Source organism: Poecilia reticulata, chromosome 8 (assembly GCF_904066995.2).
Source record: "Poecilia reticulata chromosome 8, P_reticulata-male-v2, whole genome shotgun sequence".
NCBI classification, from domain to species: domain Eukaryota; kingdom Metazoa; phylum Chordata; class Actinopteri; order Cyprinodontiformes; family Poeciliidae; genus Poecilia; species Poecilia reticulata.
The window spans coordinates 23,854,545-23,873,773 of NC_088837.1; the positions used below are offsets into that span (position 1 = coordinate 23,854,545).

At 40.2% G+C, this 19,229-nt stretch overlaps 1 protein-coding gene across 2 annotated transcripts in view; it reads left to right on the forward strand.

The window, feature by feature from the left end:
- Positions 1–19,229, forward strand: part of ppfia3 (PTPRF interacting protein alpha 3) — a 42,934-nt gene that overhangs the window by 14,521 nt on the left and 9,184 nt on the right. For both annotated transcript variants that reach the window (XM_008416424.3, XM_017306311.2), the window contains exons 6-24: positions 2,045–2,173; positions 2,597–2,689; positions 3,549–3,601; positions 3,679–3,772; positions 3,847–3,981; positions 5,037–5,120; positions 5,254–5,385; positions 6,349–6,411; positions 6,496–6,575; positions 7,908–8,076; positions 10,503–10,690; positions 11,864–12,101; positions 13,297–13,430; positions 13,829–13,983; positions 14,079–14,178; positions 14,889–14,970; positions 15,045–15,245; positions 18,677–18,742; positions 19,145–19,171. In XM_008416424.3, coding sequence (XP_008414646.2) covers positions 2,045–2,173; positions 2,597–2,689; positions 3,549–3,601; positions 3,679–3,772; positions 3,847–3,981; positions 5,037–5,120; positions 5,254–5,385; positions 6,349–6,411; positions 6,496–6,575; positions 7,908–8,076; positions 10,503–10,690; positions 11,864–12,101; positions 13,297–13,430; positions 13,829–13,983; positions 14,079–14,178; positions 14,889–14,970; positions 15,045–15,245; positions 18,677–18,742; positions 19,145–19,171 — 2,223 coding nt within the window. The remainder of the gene's footprint in view (positions 1–2,044; positions 2,174–2,596; positions 2,690–3,548; positions 3,602–3,678; positions 3,773–3,846; positions 3,982–5,036; positions 5,121–5,253; positions 5,386–6,348; positions 6,412–6,495; positions 6,576–7,907; positions 8,077–10,502; positions 10,691–11,863; positions 12,102–13,296; positions 13,431–13,828; positions 13,984–14,078; positions 14,179–14,888; positions 14,971–15,044; positions 15,246–18,676; positions 18,743–19,144; positions 19,172–19,229) is intronic.

Consider the following 19,229-nt stretch of genomic DNA (forward strand, 5'->3'; position numbering starts at 1 on the left):
AAAGTCACACTCAAAACTTCCATCTGTTCGTTGTCTTCTGCTCAGCTTATTATCTGTCCGCTCCATCCCATCATCACTAATGAACAACCAAAACGGTTTAATCAGAAAAACAACAGCACAGAAAATGTTGTGTATTTATCTGTAATTAAAATAAAATCAATGAAATGGTCTCATGCCGATTGCCAGACTAAACGAGTGCTGGCCCCGCGGTGTCTGCTTGGAAAAGTGGAGGCCCCTCAGGAAACCTGGCCGATGATCAGTGAGATCCAAACACATAAAACTCTTCAGTACAAGCTGAGCATTAGCAGCAACTCAAACTCACAGAAAGACTAAAACTACAAGCTTTAAGTAAAACATCTACAGAAAGGATAATATTCTGGATTAGGACCAAAACCATTAATTCTTTTGAAATGACCTCCCACTAATTTAGTAATCGATTAATTGCAAACTGGACTCAGAAAAGGCAATTTGCTTAAAGAACACAGTCATATTTTTATTTTCATTTCGTCCATCCATCCATTTTCTTTCACCCTTGTCCCTCAGTGGGGTCGGGAGGGTTGCTGGTTCCTCTCCAGCTAACGTTCCGGGCGAGAGGCGGGGTCACCTGGACAGGTCGCCAGTCTGTTGCAGGGCTTTATTTTTATTTACCATTCAATAATATATATTGAACTTCATTGTTTTCTTTTAAATCATTAGCTAAAACTTCCGGTAGCATTTTATTTGAAGGGGGGTGAATAAGACGGACATAACACCTGTTATTAACATGTCATTACACTGTTATAAACACGTCATAACACCTGTTATTAACATGTCATTACACTGTTATAAACACGTCATAACACCTGTTATTAACATGTCATTACACTGTTATAAACATGTCATAACACCTGTTATTAACATGTCATTACACTGTTATAAACACGTCATAACACCTGTTATTAACATGTCATTACACTGTTATAAACACGTCATAACACCTGTTATTAACATGTCATTACACTGTTATAAACATGTCATAACACCTGTTATTAACATGTCATTACACTGTTATAAACACGTCATAACACCTGTTATTAACATGTCATTACACTGTTATAAACACGTCATAACACCTGTTATTAACATGTCATTACACTGTTATAAACATGTCATAACACCTGTTATTAACATGTCATAACATGTCATGAACATGAATAAGCCTTCATGAATATTTATGACTGTTGTCATGAAGCGTCATTCGGTAAATTATGACACTTTTAATACAAAGTTGACATTATTCAAAATGTCTTCATTATGACAACTTGACATTAACCAAGAAATTATTGCTGATATAAATTTGTTATAAAAGTATTACTGATTGCACTTTAAAAATTAGGTAACTTTATGTTATTAAAGGTAAAATTAAAACAGTAATGATTTCTTAGTTAATGTCAAGTTGTCTTAACAAAGACATTTTGAATAATGTCAACTTTGTATTAAAAGTGTCATAATTTACCGAATGACGCTTCATGACGACAGTCATAAATATTCATGGAGGCTTATTCATGTTCATGTCAGGTGTTATGACATGTTTATAACAGTATCATGTCCGTCTTATTCACACCCCTTCAAATAAAGTGCTACCAAACTTCCTTTTAAGATTTTAATTTCTTGTGTATTTTACTAATGTGAAGCACTTTGTAAGTGCTGTAAAAATAAAGTGTTATTTTTATTATATACGCTAGATATTTACCTTTTAGGGGTGTGCTGTGGTGGCGCAGGGGTTCAGCACAACCCACATTTGGAGGCCTCTGTCTTCGACGTGGCCGTCGCAGGTTTGATTCCTGACCTGGCGACCTTTGCTGCATGTCTTCCCCCTTCTCTCATTTCCCACTTTCCTGTCAATTAACTATCAAATAAAGGCCACTAGAGCCAATAAAACCTAAAGAAAAAAAACTTTTTTTACATCAGATTCATTTAATCTCAGATTAATCATCCCAATCCTGATATTGATCCCTAATCAGAGTTTATTTGTGCTGATGTGGATGTATCCCCCCCCCCCCAGCGCCTTCCCAACGGACCGGCGTCCATCTTGGATGACGCCGACATCGACCGGCAGAGAGAGGGCGAGATCGAGCGGCAGAGATCGGAGCTGGGGCAGCTGAAGGAGAGGCTGGCTCTCATGTGCAGACAGGTGCCAAAAACGACCAAAATCCACACTGGTTGTTTTTTCTTTTCTTTTTTTCAGATGGTAAAGTTTTAGCTTGTTTAAAATCAATAATTCCTTAATATTGATGAAAAAGAACTCGATCTTTAGGCGGATTATTACTTTTTTCCCATGTTTTAAGTGAAATAATCTGCTGATGGAACTGTGAATTTATGAAGAATTTTTTACTTAAACAAGCTTCTATATCTCGCTAAAGATATATGATTAACCAACTTATATGTTAGTTTTGTCTTATTTCAAGAGTATCAAGAAACTAGACAAAAAATGACTAACATTTAGTGTTTTTTGCAGTGTAGGACATTAAAAGAGCCTTGAGAGCCTCTGTGTCTGGATTAAGTTGATTTCTGTTTAAGCCAGATTATAAATAATAACGTGAACTTTTCGTGTCAGGTTGGTGAGATCGAGGAGCAGCTGACGTCGGCCAGGAGGGAGCTGGCCCGATCCGAGGAGGCCAACCAGAAGCTGCAGCGGGACCTGAAGGAGGTGAGGAGAGCTTTAGCGTCTTGCTAATGCTAAGCTAACGAAGCCTCTGGCAGCAGACCGGGTCCCGACTGGAACCCGAAGAACCTCCACCCTGTAAGCAGAACACGCTGCGAAAGGTGAACCGAGTGTTTTGGGATGAGAGGCAGGCGAGCCGGTTCCCCCAACCGCTTCCCTCCACTTCCTGCTCTTTAATCTGCCGACATCAGAGCCGCAAGACGCTGAAATCTGTCAACAGCAACTTTCATTTGTCATCTAGCTGCAGATCAACAACTTTTAAATGTCTTTATCCTCCCAGGCGCTTTGTGAAAGGGAAGAAACACGAGGATTATATACTTCAAATGTATAAATCAAAGCACAAATGGAAGTTTAGAGAAAAGTTTAGTGGAAGGTAGAAAACCAGCCTCTCTGTTTGGGATGCCTCAAATTCAAAGTCAGGACATGTGAAGAAAAATGAAAGTAAAACATTATATGGATTTATTTAATAAAAAGTGACTTATTTCAAATGCATAAAGCTAAGAATAAATAGAAAGTTTAGTGGAGGGTAGACAACCAGTTCCTCATTCTGGGATGCTTGAAATGCAAACACAGGACATCTGAAGAAAAATAGAAGTAAAACATAAGTATTAAGATATTAAGTATTATTTACTGATATGTTTTTTTAAGTGACATCTTTCTAAATAGTATAAATAGAGAGTTTAGTGGAAGGAAAAACACACAAATGAAAGTGGTTGAAGGTCAGACGACATAGATTTATTTCTCTCCACTTCCTGCTCTTTTATCTTCTTATATCGGCTCCATAAGGAGTTATAAGAACAGCAACAGCAACTTTTAGTCTGAATCCTCGTTTTTATTCCTCCAGGCTCTTTGTCAGAGGGAGGACATGGAGGAGAGAATCACCACGTTGGAGCGCAGGTTCGTGTTTTCTTTTCTTTTTTTATTTTGTTGGAGCGCTCTGACTCCCCCGGCTGCCGTCTTGCTGCCGCCTGCAGGTACCTGAGCGCCCAGCGGGAGGCGACGTCTCTCCACGACATTAAAGACAAGCTGGAGAACGAGTTGGCCAGCAAGGAGTCTCTGCACAGACAGGTGGGGAGAGCCTCTTCCTGCGGCCGCCGCCCCGGGGCGAGCGCCGCTCTGAGCTTCTGCCCGTTTCCCCGCAGAGCGAGGAGAAGAACCGGCAGCTGCAGGAGCGTCTGGACGACGCCAAGCAGAAGCTGCAGCAGACGCTGCAGCGGGCCGAGACGCTGCCGGAGATCGAGGCGCAGCTGGCGCAGAGAGTGGCCGCGCTCAACAAGGTGTGTGCAGACGAAGCATCGGATCGATATCGATCGATTATCCTGATGATTGATCCGTAAAAAAAAAAGAAAAACATTCTGCTGGCTTCTTAACCCATTTGGTACAATTAGAAAATACACGAAAAGATGCACATAACATTATAATTAACTTTCTTTTTAAAAAAAAGAAACTAAACATTTTATTGCTTAAAATGCAAAACCCACGGAAGATTAGAGCCAATAAAATTAAAAATAAAATCCGGAAACTGTCAGAATTCTTATTTCAAATTCATAATTCTGAGAAAAAATTCAGAAATCTGAATAATTCCTTAATACTGATGAAAGATTTCTGGTTGTAAGTTAAATAATCTGCCAGCAGAACAAGACCTGACAAAATTTGATTATAGTGACAAAAAATAAATGTAACATTTAAGAATTATTTGAATTTATTTCACAAAAAGCGGCAAATTCCAAGTGTGTACATCCAACCAGAAATAGAAAGTTTAAAGAAAAGTTTAGTGGAAGGTAGACAACCACCTTCTGTGTGTGGGATGCCTGAAAGGCAAGACATTTAAAAAAGTAAAAATAAAAAAAAAGCTGGAATTTTATTCTGAATTCACATAAAGTAACATCATTCCAGACGCTTAGTGGAAGGAAGGTTTATTTGAGTAAATGTTTTTTTTATTTATTTGAAAACCAAATGTCATAATCCTTCTACTTTTTCCAATATCTCAACATAAAAAAAACCAATTTCAAGATGGTAAACATCAACCAGATACTTTTATTTGGTAGCTTAAAGCTCTTTAGATTCTTGTGAACTCAGTTTCATGCCAAAAAGTGGCGTTCGCCGTAGTTTCGCCCGGCGTGTTCGGGCAGGACGGCTTTCGTGGCAGGATCGCATTAAGTTCCCCGTAAGCAGCAGGCAAACAGACTCCCCCCCGCCGCGCTGTCATCTGCACAGGCATGTAACCAATTAGCAGACTCGGTCAACAAGCTTCTTTCCTCCTTTGTGATAATTTGTTTAAGTGTTGCAACATGGCCGCCGCTCTCACCCGTCTTCCTCTGCGATCATTCAGGCGGAGGAGCGTCATGGCAACTTTGAGGAGCGGCTGCGACAGATGGAGGCACAACTGGAGGAGAAGAACCAGGAGCTACAGAGAGTGAGTCACTATCTCGCTCTTTCTTTTTTTTCCGTTTCTTTTTGCGACACAAAGGCGCGCTGATTTTCCAAAGATGGAAATCTTTGTCCTGAGCTTTAAACTCTCCTCCCACCTGCTCCGTGTTTTTCCCCAGGCGAGGCAGAGGGAGCGGATGAACGACGAACACAACAAGCGTCTCTCTGACACTGTGGACAAACTGCTGTCTGAGTCCAACGAGAGGCTGCAGCTCCACCTGAAGGAGAGGATGGCCGCTCTGGAGGAGAAGGTGGCGGCCATCTTTGATCAGCATGAAACAGGAAACGACAGGAAATAAAGACAAGATGGATGGATGGATGGATGGATGGACGGACGGACGGACGGACGGACGGACGGACGGACGGACGGACGGACGGACGGATGGATGGCTGGCTGATGGATGGATAGATGGATGGACAGACGGACGGATGGATGGTTGATGGATGGATGGCTGATTGATGGATGAATGGATGGATGTTTAGTTGGATGGATGGATGGATGGATGGATGGATGGATGGATGGATGGATGGATGGATGGATGGATGGATGGATGGATGGATGGCTGATGGATGGATAGATGGATGGACGGACGGACGGATGGATGGTTGATGGATGGATGGATGGATGGCTGATTGATGGATGAATGGATGGATGTTTAGTTGGATGGATGGATGTTTAGTTGGATGGATGGATGGATGGATGGATGGATGGATGGATGGATGGATGGATGGATGGATGGATGGATGGATGGATGGATGGATGGACGGACGGACGGATGGCTGATGGATGGATGGATGTTTAGTTGAATTGATGGATGGATGGATGGACGGACAGACGGATGGATGGATGGATGGATGGCTGGCTGGCTGGCTGGCTGATGGATGGATAGATGGCTGATGGATGGATGGATGTTTAGTTGGATGGATGGTTGGATGGATGGCTGATGGATGGATGAATAGATGGATGTTTAGTTGGATGGATGGATTGATGAATGAATGGATGTTTGGTTGGATGGATGTTTGGATGGTTGGATGCATGTAAAACAATATTTTTAATTTCTTTCAATCAGTTAAATACATTTTAAACCAAACCGTCAGCAGAATATAGACACCATTGTTTCTCCATATTTTCCCTAGTTCAGCTCAGTTTTCCTCTCATAGTTTCTGTTCTGCTTTGTGACCTGAAGAGTTAAAAACTGACGGCTTCCTTTCAGAACGCCCTTTCTGAGGAACTGTCCAACATGAAGAAGCTGCAGGACGATCTGCTAGCAAACAAGGTGCGGCTCCTGCATGCAGCCTTCCTGTTCCTGTCTGCGCACTCGCTCTTCCTCTGGTCCGACTCTGTCGTTTCTCACTTCCAGGATCAGCTGATCGCAGAGCTGGAGCGTCTTCAGCTGGAGGTGGACCAGCTCAGAGCCCGACCCGGAGGCTCCTACTCCAGGTCCGCAAACAGAAAGAGTCTGTCGCGCCATAAAACTAACACAAAGACGACGTTTTCATCGGGAGCTTTTAAATCAACCGTATGAAGCACGATGGTGTTAGAGCCACTGTGCATAGGAATAAAAAGGAGCGCATTTCCACTGGAAAAATACAGACATTTTCTGGAAATTACATGGACATTTCTGAGTTTGAAAAGCTGAAAAATTTGGAAGAAGAAACTTGGAAACTTTGAGATTAATCTCACAAATTTTCTTGAAAAGTCTTGGAAGTTTCTGGATTTGAAAAGTAAAAAATGTGCAAATAAAAACTCAAAAATTTTCTAGAGACAGTAGGAACATTTCTGAATTTGAAAAGTCGAAAATTCACGAAACAAAATTCAGAAATTTTGGAATTAATCTTGGAAATTTTCTCGAAATTCTTTTTTTAAGTTTGAAAAGTCAAAAATTTGCAAGAAAATACTAAGAAATTTTAAAGTTAAACAGAAACTTTTTAGTGAAAACTTGGAGGTTTCTGAGTTCAAAAAGTGCAAAGTTTTCTAGAAAATACTCAGAAACTTTGAGATGTAACTAAGAGATGTGTTTTTTTTAAACTTGGACATTTCTGAGTCTCAAAAGTCGAAAATTTGAGAGAAAAAACTTTTAAACTTTTAATCTCAGAAATCTAATTTAAAAAAACTTGGAGATTTCTGAGTTTGAAAAGTCTCGGGTTCTTCATCACTCGGATCATCTTCCTCCAAAACTTTCAAATCGCTAACATCACTGACAACTTCCTCCTCCTCTGTGCTTTTAGTTGTTTACATTTTGACTTACCCTCATTACATCACAAAATGGCGTCGCGTTTTTACACCCTGCAATGCGATGGACTTTATTGCAATTTGTTTTAAATATTTATAATATATTTATTTTGTGTACACAGATTGAAAACGATTCATCTTTTTTAAACAACGTCTCAGTTTTTTTTCGTGTTTCAGACTCTTTAACTCCAACCCGCCTCTAAAATGCACAGCTTTAGCATCTCCTGTGCCGATAAATCACTCACTAAACGCTGTCTGCGGTGACATGCGTTTCACGCTCACTGCATAAACACACGAATTACCCAACATTTCCCCGTCATCTGTCAGAGCCTCCTGTTCACCAGGTGTCTTCCAGTTACGCCGAGCTCCAGATTTTACCTCCTTTCTCCCACTTTTAAATGCCCTCTTGCACAACATTCCTCAACTTGTTTGTTTTTGTTAAACTGTCACAGACGAGTTGCCACAAAAACCTCATCCACCACAGGGATAATTGGCCTTTTAATCTTGTCTGGGGGAATCTTTTCCTTGTCTTCCCTGCAGCCGCTCTCTGCCAGGCAGCGCCCTGGAGCTGAGGTATTCCCATGGAGGCGGGTCGCTCCCGGCCGGCTCCACCACTCACCTGGATGCCTTCGGGAACGCCTCCGGCGGGGGGGTGGGCAGGCGGAGCCACAGGGCCCGCTGGAGCACCGCCCATGAGGACTCAAGCAAGGTGCCAAAAATTCACATTTTTACTGTTTTTATTCCTCAGTACGACTTATTAAAGAAATAAAATGTTTTTTTTTTATGCATCAGAGCTCCAGAAACGGTGCAACTGCACTGCAAAAACACAAAATCTTAGTAAGTTTCTAGTGCAAATAAGTCAAAACTAAAATGTCTTGTTAAAAGTGAAATAATCTTCCAGATGAACTAGTACTTTTCTTTGATCAATATAAAAAAAACTATATTTAAAACAAGCTCCTGTTTCTTGGTGAAAAGTTATTTATAACATACTTTTATCTAATTTCAGGCTTACAGATATTTGGACTAAAACGTAAAGTACAAATATAAATAGATTTTAACTGTTCTGCTTTGCTAAATATAATTTTAAATAAAATATCATTTTTTATTTATAAGAGCTCCACAAAAAGTGAAACTTTTGTAAAACAATGTAGCTGCAAAAAATACAAAATCTTTCCAAGTTTCTAGTGCAAATAGTTGAAATAACACTAAACTAAATTAGAAGTAACTTTTCAGCTAACAGCTTTTTAAAGCAGAAAATTCCCTAAAAGTGATGAAAAAGTATTTGTTTCACTGGCAGATTATTTCACTTGTAACATGGTTGTTATAAGTTTGATAATCTTAAAAGAACTAGTTATTTTTCTTATCAATATAAAAGAATCGTTGACTTAAAATAAGCGGCTGTTTCTTGCTGGAAAGTTACTTTGAAGTTAGTTTTGTCTTATTCCACATGTATTAAGGTATTTCCATAAAAGTAAAACAAAAACACAAATAATTCTGAGATTTGACAATTTTTTTTTTTCTAAATATAATTTTTAAAAGAAATAAAATGTCTCTTTTTTTATTTATAAGAGCTCCAGAAGAGGTGCAACTGTTGAAAAAACCATATAAAAATAATACAACAAATGCATTTATTAAACAATTTTAGGTTTTAAACATTTTCCACGCTAATTTTCTGTAAAAGCAAATGAAATAATTTACCAGTTTAGTCAGAATATCACAAATAAATGACAGAAACGGCGAAATGAAGACGTCCTGAAGCGATCCGCTTTAGGTTTCGATGTTTTTGTAGCAGTTGCTGGAAACGTGTCCCATTTTGTAGGCGACCTGCTCGTCCTGCTGCGCAGCGGGCCTACGGGCTAATAAAACTGTCAAACGTAATGACATCAACGGCTGACAGGACCAGGGAATCGGGCAAATTAAATTTAACGAGCCGCAATTAGGATAATCAAGGAGCTACTGTAACAAAATCTGAGAAGGTTTTTTTATTCTAACCACAGCTGAATACACACTTTGGTTCTTCACGGTCATCTGCTTTCTCTTGCCGCATTCAGAAATTCAGATTTCTGCTTCGTTCCTGAACGCAGCGTCACTGGAAGAAGTTGGTCGAGTTTCACGAAAACAGTTTATGAGATTAAGTCTTCTACACTTCTGAGTTAATAAGGAAGAGAATTACACATTGTTTGAAATGTGCTCATTTAATGTAAACTACCCTGAAAATTTATTTAGTAATTATTGAGAAAGCGGCAGATTTTTTCTTCTTCCTGCTCCCTTTTCACTTGTTTATAGCAAGATTTAAAAGTGTGTGTTTTTTGGTGTTGAATCCTGATACATATAGTGGCGTAGTTATCAGTTGCTATGGCAACCAGTCTGAGTGTAGCATAACCGACGCAGGGAACGGGAAAAAAAAAAAGAAAACAAGTGGTTTTCAGTTATTCTTCAATGTTTTTCTGATATTTTTTTCCTTTGCTGTGTGAAAATCGTCAGGGCTGCACAGTGGGGCAGTTGGTAGAGCTGTTGCCTTGCAGCAAGAAGGTTCTGGGTTCGATTCCCGGCCCCGGTCTTTCTGCATGGAGTTTGCATGTTGTCCCTGTGCATGGTGGGTTTTCTCCGGGTACTCCGGTTTCCTCCCAGAGTCCAAAAACATGACTGTCAGGTTAATTGGCCTCTCCAAATTGTCCCTAGGTGTGAGTGTGTGTGCGCATAGTTGTTTGTCCTGTGTGTCTTTGTCTTGCCCTGTGACAGACTGGCGACCTGTCCAGGTGACCCCGCCTCTCACCCGGAACGTTAGCTGGAGAGGCACCAGCAACCCTCCCGACCCCATTAGGGACAAGGGTGTCAAGGAAATGGATGGATGAATGTGTGAAAATCCCTACATGACACGTTAAAGTATCTCCACCGTGGTGGGCAGGCGCAAAATCTTTTGATGTAAACATTAACACGCAAGAGGTCTATAAAAAAAAACCCTATAATAAATAAACAAACAGCTCTCAGCCTGGTGGGGGTGCAAGTAAAGCCTGGTGGCCCGCCAGGCTTAAAATACAGTTGGAGAATTAAAAGTTGTATTCTTGAATTGTGGAAAACAAAACTGAGTCCAGACCCTGAAAGCAGTTCTTTCTGGTTTGCCTCTCTCTGCAGTACCCAGACTGGGAGAGCGGGGCTCTGCTGGGAACCGGGTACGAGCAGAGCATGGACGTGGGCTGCTCCGACGACGAGGACGACGGCGAGCCTCGATTTGAGCTGCTGTCCCCCAGCGGACAGACAGACGTGCAAACCCTGGCCATCATGCTGCAGAAACAGCTGGAGGCCATCAATAAGGAGATCAAGTATGAAGGAGGGAGGGAAGCAGGAAGGCAGTAATTCAGGAAATCCCTCCGCACAGCCTGACACACATCATCACCTACAGCAACCTGGAAACACCATCAGCTCTCTGATACGACATCAGGGAAAAATAAACACACAGTGATTAGATTTTACGGCTCTTAATGTCATAAACATGTTGATATTAAAAGGGTCAACAAATAAATCTGAGCTGTAATAAGATGTTTGAGGTAGAAATAGCGACTAGCCTTTTTCTTTTTTATGTGTTTTTATCTTCGTTGACCTTTAACCCACTTTGAAAAACATGATTTTTATACTGTTGTTGTAACATTTTTACAAAATCCAGGAGAGTTGCTCCATTTTCTCATGAGCTAAATCAGTCTGGCCAATATAAATATCAATTACACAAACATGCATATATGAATAAAACATTCATTTATCAATGAAAGACTGAAAGAGTAAAACTCTGAAATCTAAACGAGTCCTGTTACCATCTTAGCAATTCACCATTTGGGAGTATTTACAAAACGAGTCAACAAACCTGGATTTAAATATCAATATCAACAAAACAAACAAAACTTGATAAATTGGTCTACTTTGGTATCTTCTTTTCCCACCTGAGAATGTTTTCAAGTTTTAATGTCATTGTGTTTCATTACTTTATTTAACATTAGGTATATATTTCATGAATATTGAGTTTTATATCATATGTGCGTACCGCTGTATGCGTCTATGAAATATTAGACTTTGTGCCTCTTTTCGTTTCCACTGCTTCACTCAAAGATCTTGTGAAAATATTAGCCTATTATTGATCATTTAACTTAATACATAATTCAACAGAAAATAAAATCAAGACTGTTTGGTTGTTTAAAGTCAAAAATATTGAATGAATCATGAATTCCTGCCTGTTTTTGTCTGATTGCGCTAAAAGCTAATGGAGGGATTGTTAAAGTACAACAGCGGAGTTGTACAGACACAATCTACCAACCTTACAACGCAGCCACACAAGTATAGCTCAGTTATTTCATCATTTTTAGGATTTATGTTCAGCAGCCATGTTGGATTCTGGGGTTGTGGTTGTTTGGGTTCTAATGAATGATGTCAGAAGTGAGTTGGTATTTAAAGTTGTTTAAATATCCCCTGATTTTCTTTCTGCATCTTTGTTTTGGTTGAACCAGGCTGATCCAGGAGGAGAAGGAGAACACGGAGCTGCGAGCCGAGGAAATCGAGAGCCGGGTCAGCGTGGCGTTGGACAGCCCGCCCACACACCCCTCCTCTTTGGGCAGAGACGGCACGGGACGGGGCTTCATCCCATCATCCATCACGTCCTCCACCCTGGCCTCCCCGTCTCCCCCCAGCTCTGGACACTCCACCCCTCGCCTGCCTCACTCCCCGGCCCGCGAGTCCGATAGACAGGTACCAGTAACCGGTCCTGGAATGCAAAACCTCCAGCCAGTGTTTAACATTTTTACTTTACTTCCCTGTTTATGCAAACATATAGCTCGTCCAGAAAGGGAGTCGTCCAGTGAAGCCGATAACTGTAGAAAACACAAAAATTTGATCTTTTAAAGGGGACCGGTTATGCAAAATTCACTTGTGCACATTTTAAAAAAAAAACACCAAGTCATGTTTTTGGGAAATAAGTTAATATTTTTTGGTATCTGAAAAATGAGCCAATTCAAAAATCTCCCGGTTGTTAAGTCACATTAAGAGTTGGGCAGGAATTAGTTACATTCACTTGAGCAACTTTTAGAAAAAATTCACTTCTTGGAGTATTTTATTGGGGCTGCACAGTGGCGCAGTAGGTAGAGCTGTTGCCTTGCAGCAAGAAGGTTCTGGGTTCGATTCCCAGCCCTGGTCTTTCTGCATGGAGTTTGCATGTTCTCCCTGTGCATGGTGGGTTTTCTCCGGGTACTCCGGTTTCCTCCACAGTCCAAAAACATGACTGTCAGGTTAATTGGCCTCTCCAAATTGCCCCAAGGTGTGAGTGTGCATGGTTGTTTGTCCTGTGTGTCTCTGTGTTGCCCTGCGACAGACTGGCGACCTGTCCAGGGTGACCCCGCCTCTCGCCCGGAACGTTAGCTGGAGAGGAACCAGCAACCCTCCCGACCCACTGAGGGACAAGGGTGTTAGAAAATGGATGGATGGAGTATTTTTTTGAATAATCTTTTACTCCTTTTTACTTTTACTTGAGTAAAAGCAAGTTGAGTCACTTGAGTACAATTTTTGGTTACTCTTTCCACCTCTGGTCACATTCAGCTAGCATTCCGCCGTTACCTAGCAACCCCAGCCAAGCCCAGCCTCGTTACCTAGCAACGCAAGCGGAGCTCCTGGAGAACGGCCACCGGTTTAACTTCATCTGCTCTGCTTTAAAAGACAAGTGTGTTTTGTTGTTGACTTGTTGACAAGTGTGTTTTGTTGTTGACTTACCATTCAGAAACTACTCTGGAAAAAGTGGTTAATCATCAATAGCTTTATTTTACCAAACGTTTGGAAAGCTGAGTTTGGTTTTACATGGGGGGGAAATATGTAGGTGTGTCATAAAAGCAAAAACATAAAATCCGTGGGGGCTTTGACACTTTTAAGACTGAGATAACATTTCACATTCCAGAACAACAAAGAGGATGATCGATCTCTTGCTCTCCTCGACTCCACGCCTCCTCCGACTCCTCGCGCGCTGCGATTGGACAGAATGACCCTCACCCACCCGGGCGCCATGCTCGACGACCCCCGGGAGTTTCGCAGGTAACGTCGACACAGCTTTCAGTTTTTGTGGTTCAACTTGTCTAGGGAGCTAAACTAAGGCCATAAAATTCTATCAACATATATATATATATATATATATATATATATATATATTTGGATCTGAAAAATTATTTTGAAGCTGAAAAGTTTTGGAACTAAAAAAAAGTTGGAAACTTGAAAAAATTGTTGAATCCTTAAAAAAAAATTTTAATTAGAAAATAAGTTTGAAATTGAGAAAAAGTTTTGAATCTTGAAAAACATCTATAAAAAACTATATAAAAAACTAACTTTTCAGATTCAAAGGGTTTTTTCTCAGTTTAATTTTATTAAACTTTATGGCCCTAATTTACCTCCATATTTTTCCACTTACTGATTTATTTATTGTTTTCCTTTCCCAGCCTTTCTGCAGACGGCAGCAGCTCCAACAGCAGCCAGGATTCTCTCCACAAGTCCAGCAAGAAGAAGAGCATCAAGTCTTCCATCGGCCGGCTTTTTGGGAAGAAGGAGAAAGGACGGCTGGGCCAACCTGGGCGTGATGAATCTGCCTCTCTTGGTAAACGACAAGAGAGCGTTACCTCCGTGTCATTTCAAGCACAGTTGAGTTCCCACGGTTTTTCAGTAGAGTTGATCTTTCCATGTCTCTCCCAGCGTCTACGCCCTCTGAAGACCTCGGATCTGGAGACGCAATGGGGATAAACAAGACGGGAACTCTTGGTCCGGCAGATAAGGACCGTCGCAGCAAAAAGAAGTCAGTGAATCTTGTGGTGTTTTAAAGGGGATGCAAAACTCACATTTTGGACATTTTTGTTCTTTTCATTTTGGTTTTTATTGCTTCAGTCCAAGCACGTAAAAAAACAAACACCCAGCAGTTTTATGTTAATTTTGCAATAAGCTAGTGTTTTTTTTTTTATTGTCTGGAAAATGAGTCGTTTCAAAAACTTTTCAGTAAGTCACATTCCTGGAGCACTACGCCGTTACCTAGCAACCCCGGCGGAGTTCTGTCCGTTACCTAGCAACCCAAACAGGGCTCCAGCATGTTTGGTCAGTTGGTTTTACCGCTGTGTGTGCTGTCAAATTATTCTGTCCGTTACCTAGCAACCCAAACAGGGCTCCAGCATGTTTGGTCAGTTGGTTTTACCGCTGTGTGTGCTGTCAAATTATTTTGTTGTTGACTTGCCATCTGGAAACCACTTGCTGCATTCTTGGTGGTTGTGCAGGAGGCTCCACTTCTGCTTTTCAAAGATGCACAGTTGTATAATTGTCCTTATTTGGATTTAAAGTGACTAGAGTCCCTAAAACAGCTAAAATCTTATTATCTAAGAATGATTTTGTGCCAAAAATGTCATCAACATGTTCTGTGTTGCCATAGACGATCCTGATCTGCATAATTGGTCACTTTTAATTATTTGCTTTAACTGGTTTCCAGTTTTCAATGAAACGTTCTTGTCTGTTTGTCAGACATGAACTTCTGGAAGAAGCTTGTCGCCAAGGACTTCCGTTTGCATCCTGGGATGGACCGACTGTTGTGTCTTGGTTAGAGGTACGTCATCCTCAAATGCTATTAAATGTATGGATTATTGTGGTTTTATGTCTAATTGTGTCACTTCCTTCCAGCTGTGGGTCGGTATGCCCGCCTGGTACGTTGCGGCGTGTCGCGCTAACGTAAAGAGCGGCGCCATCATGGCCAACCTGTCGGACACGGAGATCCAGCGGGAGATCGGCATCAGTAACCCGCTGCACCGCCTCAAGCTGCGCCTGGCCATCCAGGAGATGGTGTCCCTCACCAGCCCGTCTGCCCCGGCCAGCACTCGCTCAGTAAGGCGTCGCCCCGGTTTTGACACCTGCTTCTACCTGTGGGAGCGCAGCTTTGATATCGGCGGGTACAACTCGCATGTTCACTGTCAAAACACAAAATCTTGCCAAGTATGTTTTTGTCTGGTTTCTAGTGCAAATATCTTAGCATACTTGAAATGAGACAAAAGTAACTTTTTAGCAATACACAGTACGGAGCTAAATTGAGACCAAAAAGTTTGTTTCGTTTTTGTTTTTACTAAAAAAGAACATATTTAAAATGTAAAAAAAAAAAAAAAAAGTTTTTTTAATTGAAAATGTGTTGAAACTGGAAAAAAATTAATTTGACAAAAATGTTTAGAAACTGAAAATAACTTTGAAACAAGAAAAGATTTGACTGAAAAAAGTATTTAGAGACTGAAAATTTCAGTTTCAAAAAGCTGACATTTTTTCAAATGGAAAGAATTTCAAGTTTTAAAAAAATTGTTTTTCCTTTATTTATTTTTTTAAATAGTCAGAAGCAACTTTGAAACTGAAAAAGAAAATATTGAAACTAAAAATACAACTTTTTCAGTTTCAATTAGTTTTTGTTTTTTATCAGTTTCAGTTTTAAACAAACTTTATGGCCCTAATTTAGCTCCTTATTTTAGGAACTACGTTTTAAATTAATAAATTCTTAATATTGATGAAAAAGAAAAACATTCTACTTCCACTGACAGATTATGTGACTTAAAACAAGACAGTTTTCCTATGTTCTAAGTGAAATAATCTGCCAGTAGAACTGGAACATTTTCATCAATATGATGTAATTATTGACTTGAACAAGCTCCCGTATGTTGTTGAAAAGTTTCTTGTGAGTTAGTTTCGTCTTATTTCAAGAACACTAAGATATTTGCAGTAGAAACGAGGCCAAAATTGCTTGGTAAGAATTAGTGTTTTGCAGTGTTTCTCACATTGTTCTTTATTCTTTATACACGTTTTGTTTGTAATGTTTTGGTTCTCATTATATGAGCTGACCTTAGCAGTCTTGTGAAACTTGTTCTCAGTAGGGAGTTGGTTCTTTTTGCTCTGTCCAACATGCAGCTCAGTGTGGCTGTTCATACTTGGTGCTAACACGAAGGCTTAGCGATCCAATAACAAGCTGACAGCTGCAGCTATGTGTGTTCACACTTTGTGTTGAAATGCATCCCCACATGCTCAGTTACCAAGTCTTCATGTAAATAAATATGCAGCCTGCGTCATACGGCAAGCACATAGCATGTTTTTGCTACAAAAACACATTCCTGTGTCAGAACGCTGACATATAATTCATTTTAGATTCTTATGAGTCACATTTGCTGCAGAGAATTGAAAATATTTCTATAAGTTTGTGCAAAAGAAGAGAAGTAAATTATCTTTCAATAATAATTAATAGTAATCTTCAATTCTGTTGACAGATTATTGACAGTTTTCTATACAATTATTTTCTCAAAAATAAAAACATGTCCTATACAGGCATTTTTTGATATTGTTATGAAAAAATAGCCTTAAAAATGCACATTTTTACATTTGGGTTGTTTTTTTTTTCAAAAACTATAGCAGGTTTGGCTAACCCTAACCTTAACCCTCTTTATTTTTTCTGTCCATAAACAGCATAAAAGTTAAATACATCACAGACTATGCATTAAAGAGTGCATAATCGATGTAGAAGACATAATTCAGACTCATTAAAACTGTAAAACCCTCTAATTGATCACAAATAGGAATTTTTAAGTTACATGCTAACGTTAGCATTGCTAGCAGCTAGCTGTTAGCATGTCACAGTTTCCTCACAGAGCTGTCTGAAACTTGTCTGTCACCATTTTACCCACTCAGAAATAAACATAAACTTTTTTAGTTAAATAAAGTAAAGATTTTTTTTGGGACGAGTTTGTAGATCCAAAAATTCCCACTTTGAACATCCTGAAGTTTCCCCTGAAAGCAGCATAACAGCTCCCTGGATTTTCTGTTAAATTTAAAACTACTCCCTGTATATGTATATAATCCTGTATACATTTAGCTGCTGAATTAAAACAGAGTTTTGGATTTGTGTGCGTCGTTTTGTGTAAGAATATCAGTTTGATAAGACTTTCCTCAGGCGGCAGAAATATTAGCTTCATATCTGGAGAAAAATGCCTTCTGTAAACAGTTCTGTCCATCTCTGCTGCTGCCAAATGTCTGGGGAAATGTTTGAAGATAGGAGTTTTTCTGGGGCTGGAAGTTTGTATCAAGTCTTTCCTGGAATAATCTGGATTAGCAGAATGTCCTCAACCCGTCCAGGTTGAGTTCACACCTGTATTTATCCCTGTTGACGAGTGACTAGAGCAGGACACCAGATCTGAACAACCCGAAGGCTACGAACGAAAAAATCTTTCCAAGGTGGGACAGATCAGCCTCTGGCTCACCTTGAACAGGAAACACTGCAAAAACAGAAAACCTTTTGTTTAGTTTCCAGTGAAAATATATTGATTATTACTCTAAATAAGACAAAACTAAGTAAATTCACTTCTAGAAAGTTTTTGGGAATAATGTAACTTTTTTTTAGGTATTTTTTGACAGAAATGTACTCCTTTCCTTTAATTTCTTAAACTCAGAAAATTTCCAAAAGTCAAAGATTTTTCACTTGTGAAACTCAAAACTGTCCAAGATTTTTTACAAAATTTCTGAGCTTTTTCGTCCACTGTTGGAGCTCCAAAAGTCAAAGTTTTTTCTAGAAAATTTCTGAGCTTAATCTCAAATTTCTGAGTATTTTCTCACCAATTTTTGAGTTTTCAAACTCAAACGTTTCCAAGTTTGTCTAGAAAACTTCTGAGCTTTTTCTCTCAAATTTTCAGTTTTTGGAGCTCAGAAATATATAACACAATTTCTAGAAATTTTCTTGAGTTAATGTCAAAACTTCTGAGCTTTTTCTTGCAAATTTTCCACTTTTCTAGAGAAGTTCTGAGATTAATCTCAAAATCTCATTTTTTTCTCGTTACTTTACGACTTTCTTTTTGAAACTCTGAAATTTCCACGTTTTTCTAGAAAATTTCTACGATTAATTTAAACATTTAAAAGTTTTTGGCAGAAATGTTTGTATTCGCCCTAATTCTCCGTCGTTCTTCTTTCTATCGGATGTTTTTGTTTTCAAAAGAAGTTTCCAGAAGAAGCTTGAAGTTGTCTGGCTGGGTTCGCTTTGGCTTTTCTCTCCTGCAGCTTGTTTGTTTTGGTTGAAACGTTGGGAAACAATCATTCAGAGGATTTCACTCGACACCCTGAACAGATGCTATCAGTTGAAAGAAACCGGTTGAACGTTTTGTCCGTTGCTCGATGCCTCGCTGCGTGATTGATGGCTCCTGTCGGGAAATCTGTCACCTCCGATGCTCGAGGCATGAAGGGCAATCTGTGTTTTGTTTTAAAGCGCTCAGAGTAAATGTCTGTGCTTTCTTTGTCTGCAGTCCACCAGCAACGTGTGGATGACCCACGCGGAGATGGAGTCCCTGAACGCCGCCACCAAGCCTCCGGTTAGTGGTGCCGTTTCCTGTCGGATTCCCTTTCTATGGTCAGGATTTGTGCACAACCGTCTGGTCTGGTCTGAATCACGTTGATGAGTCTCTCCCCTTCCTCCTCTTCTTTCTCTGTATTTGTCCCTCTCTCCGTCTGTCTCCTCTGTGGGCTCAGGCCATAGTGTTGAGCATCTCCCTGTTTCTACGTGAACTGCTTCAAACTAATTACCCGTTCACTAACACACTGTTCCTCACTTTTGTCCTCTTTTCCTGCTGCTGCTGCTGCTGTGACCTCTCCCTCTTTTGCTTCTCCTCATTCATCCCTCCATCCGTCCACACCGCTTCTTACCTTCCCTCCCCCCCACTCCACTCGCTCCGTCTTCCTCTCTTTCTGCCTCGTCTTTTCTCTCCGCGTTGCAGGAACTGAAGGAGTTCAGCTGGGATCAGGTGAGGATCACATTTTTTCATATTTTTTTTATTTTACTAACAAAACGCGCCGGTTATT